Source organism: Notothenia coriiceps, unplaced genomic scaffold (assembly GCF_000735185.1).
Source record: "Notothenia coriiceps isolate Sejong01 unplaced genomic scaffold, NC01 NC01_scaffold00030723, whole genome shotgun sequence".
Classification (NCBI taxonomy): domain Eukaryota; kingdom Metazoa; phylum Chordata; class Actinopteri; order Perciformes; family Nototheniidae; genus Notothenia; species Notothenia coriiceps.
Window position 1 is genome coordinate 343 of NW_011363424.1, and position 2,385 is coordinate 2,727.

Here is a 2,385-nt window from a genome sequence, read left to right on the forward strand (position 1 = left end):
TTCCTCTCTTCATTCCTTCCTTCCTTCTATCCAACCTTTCCTAATTGACCTGCTGATCAGTGTGTCCATCTCGCCACCAGAGCTCGCATGTGAGCCACTACTGCCCACACACACACACACACACACACACACACACACACACACACACACACACACACACACACACACACACACACACACACACACACACACACACACACACACACACACACACACACACACACACACACACACACACACACACACACACACACACACACACGGAAGACAAATAAAAACTTCCCGTTTGCAACTCAAGCAGCCCGTGAGAAAGTTTATGAAACAGCAGAAGGAGAGATCTGACTGATACCCTCACACAAACACACACCCACACACACACACACACACACACGCACACGCACGCACGCACGCACACACGCACACTATCAATGGGGGTGTAATAAAGTCCTCCTCTCTTTCCCCGCCAATCACTCCTCCAGTCCCACACTTGCTCTTCTCTGATTGGCCCATCAACTGTCAATCATGCCTGTAGGGGGCGGGGCTTGAGACCCGGAGTCTGAACCAGTCTCTTTTACGCACAGACCGGACAGTCCGCTTTCCACGCGCGGATAACAGTGTGGAGAGGAAAAAGTGACAGGAAACAATCAGAAGAGTGTGTTCTGTCCTAACTTAAGAAGCAGAAAAAGTGTGTTTGAAAGGGAGAGAGAGAAAAGGAGAGAGTTTGTGTCTCCACTTCTTCTTCTTCTTCCACTTCCACCACCTCCATGTCGCTTCCCGGCTCTCCTCCTCTCCTCACGCCGGGCTCAGGCGTCCCAACTTCGGCTTCTCTCTACCGCTCTGCCCCGGACCCTCTCCAGAGCTCCTCCAGTCCAGGACACAACAACAACAACAACAACTCCCACTCCTCCCACTCCCTGTCCCCGCGGCTCACCAGCAGCATGCTCAGCGCCTTTCTGCCCGGACCAGGGGGCTCACTGGCCGGGTTGGGATCTCTTCACAACGCCGGTCTGAACCCCGGTTCTCCCGGTTTGTTGCAGCATCAGAACCAGAATTCCTCCACCCTGTGTAGCGAGTGCAAACTGGTGGAAGTGCATGGAGTGAAGGTGGCCAGTTTCGGGACGGACGGCCAGGAGCTCATCTGTCTCCCGCAGGTGTTTGATCTGTTCCTGAAGCACCTGGTGGGGGGTTTGCACACGGTGTACACCAAGCTGAAGAGACTGGACATCGCGCCGGTGGTTTGCACCGTGGAGCAGGTGCGTGTTCTGCGGGGACTCGGTGCCATCCAGCCCGGCGTGAACCGATGCAAGCTGATCTCCAAGAAGGACTTCGAGATCCTGTACCAGGACTGCACCAGCGCCAGGTCTGTGGACTCTTTCATCTGATTTATATTCGTGCAAGCGTCTGGGAAACTCTTTAAATCTCTTTTTTCTTTCATTTAAAAAGTCTCTGAACACGATACATTTTCTTTAAATGTCAGGCACAAGTCCGGGAACTCTTTAAATCTCCATTTTCTTTCATGCACACGTCTCTGAACATGATAGCCTACATCTTCTTTAATTTTCATGCACAAGTCCGGGAACTCTGCATGCCGTAAAGAGAGTACGATCCGCTGCAGTTTTCTCAACAACTTCCCAGTGCGGCCAAACTTTACTCACTTTCCGGGATATTTCTCCCATATTCAAAGCTTTTGCATGTTTTTCTAAATATTATTGCCACATATTCGTACTGCATCTATAGTCTCAGATTTAATGTTCCTTAAAAATCCTGTTCCCATAATATTTCAGCAATCAAGAGACTCAGACTTTCGACACCCAAAAACAACTCAAACATGTTTTTTTTACTGCTTATTTTGTGTCTTTATTAAGTCACAGTTCCTTTACAATTACTCAAACACTTAAATGAATGCTGGGAAGTTACATAATATACATCCTAATTGGTCTTGTATTGACTTTTCTGTCTCATAACGATTCCCAGTTTGCCCAACTATAAAATGACATATTCTTCAATTATTTCCCCTTATGCATTGTGTTAGTGCTCTCTGCATGCATCCCTGTGATGTTCCCGTATCAGTGTTTTAGAGAATGGCAGTTTTCCTCAGCTATTTATACACATCCTTTGAAAATGAATTATGGACTGGCTGACCTGTTTGCTTAATGCTATTCCAGATCGACTTCCTGCTCTGTTATCACTACCCTTCCTTATTTTGCTTAGGTGTTGAAAATGATGCTTTTACTGTATCGACTTTGCAGCTTGATGGAAGTGTGTGTGTGTGTGTGTGTGTGTGTGTGTGTGTGTGTGTGTGTGTGTGTGTGTGTGTGTGTGTGTGTGTGTGTGTGTGTGCGCAGATGCATGTTTCAGTAGTCAAATTAGAAACACTGACAGCAA

At 47.8% G+C, this 2,385-nt stretch overlaps 1 protein-coding gene across 1 annotated transcript; it reads left to right on the forward strand.

Moving 5' to 3' along the window:
• Positions 1–595: 595 nt before the first annotated feature.
• Positions 596–1,382, forward strand: LOC104959679 (dachshund homolog 2-like). Its single transcript, XM_010787580.1, has one exon. The coding sequence runs from the start codon at positions 765–767 to the stop codon at positions 1,380–1,382; it is 618 nt and encodes a 205-aa protein (XP_010785882.1). The 5' UTR covers positions 596–764.
• The last annotated feature ends 1,003 nt before the right edge of the window (positions 1,383–2,385 follow it).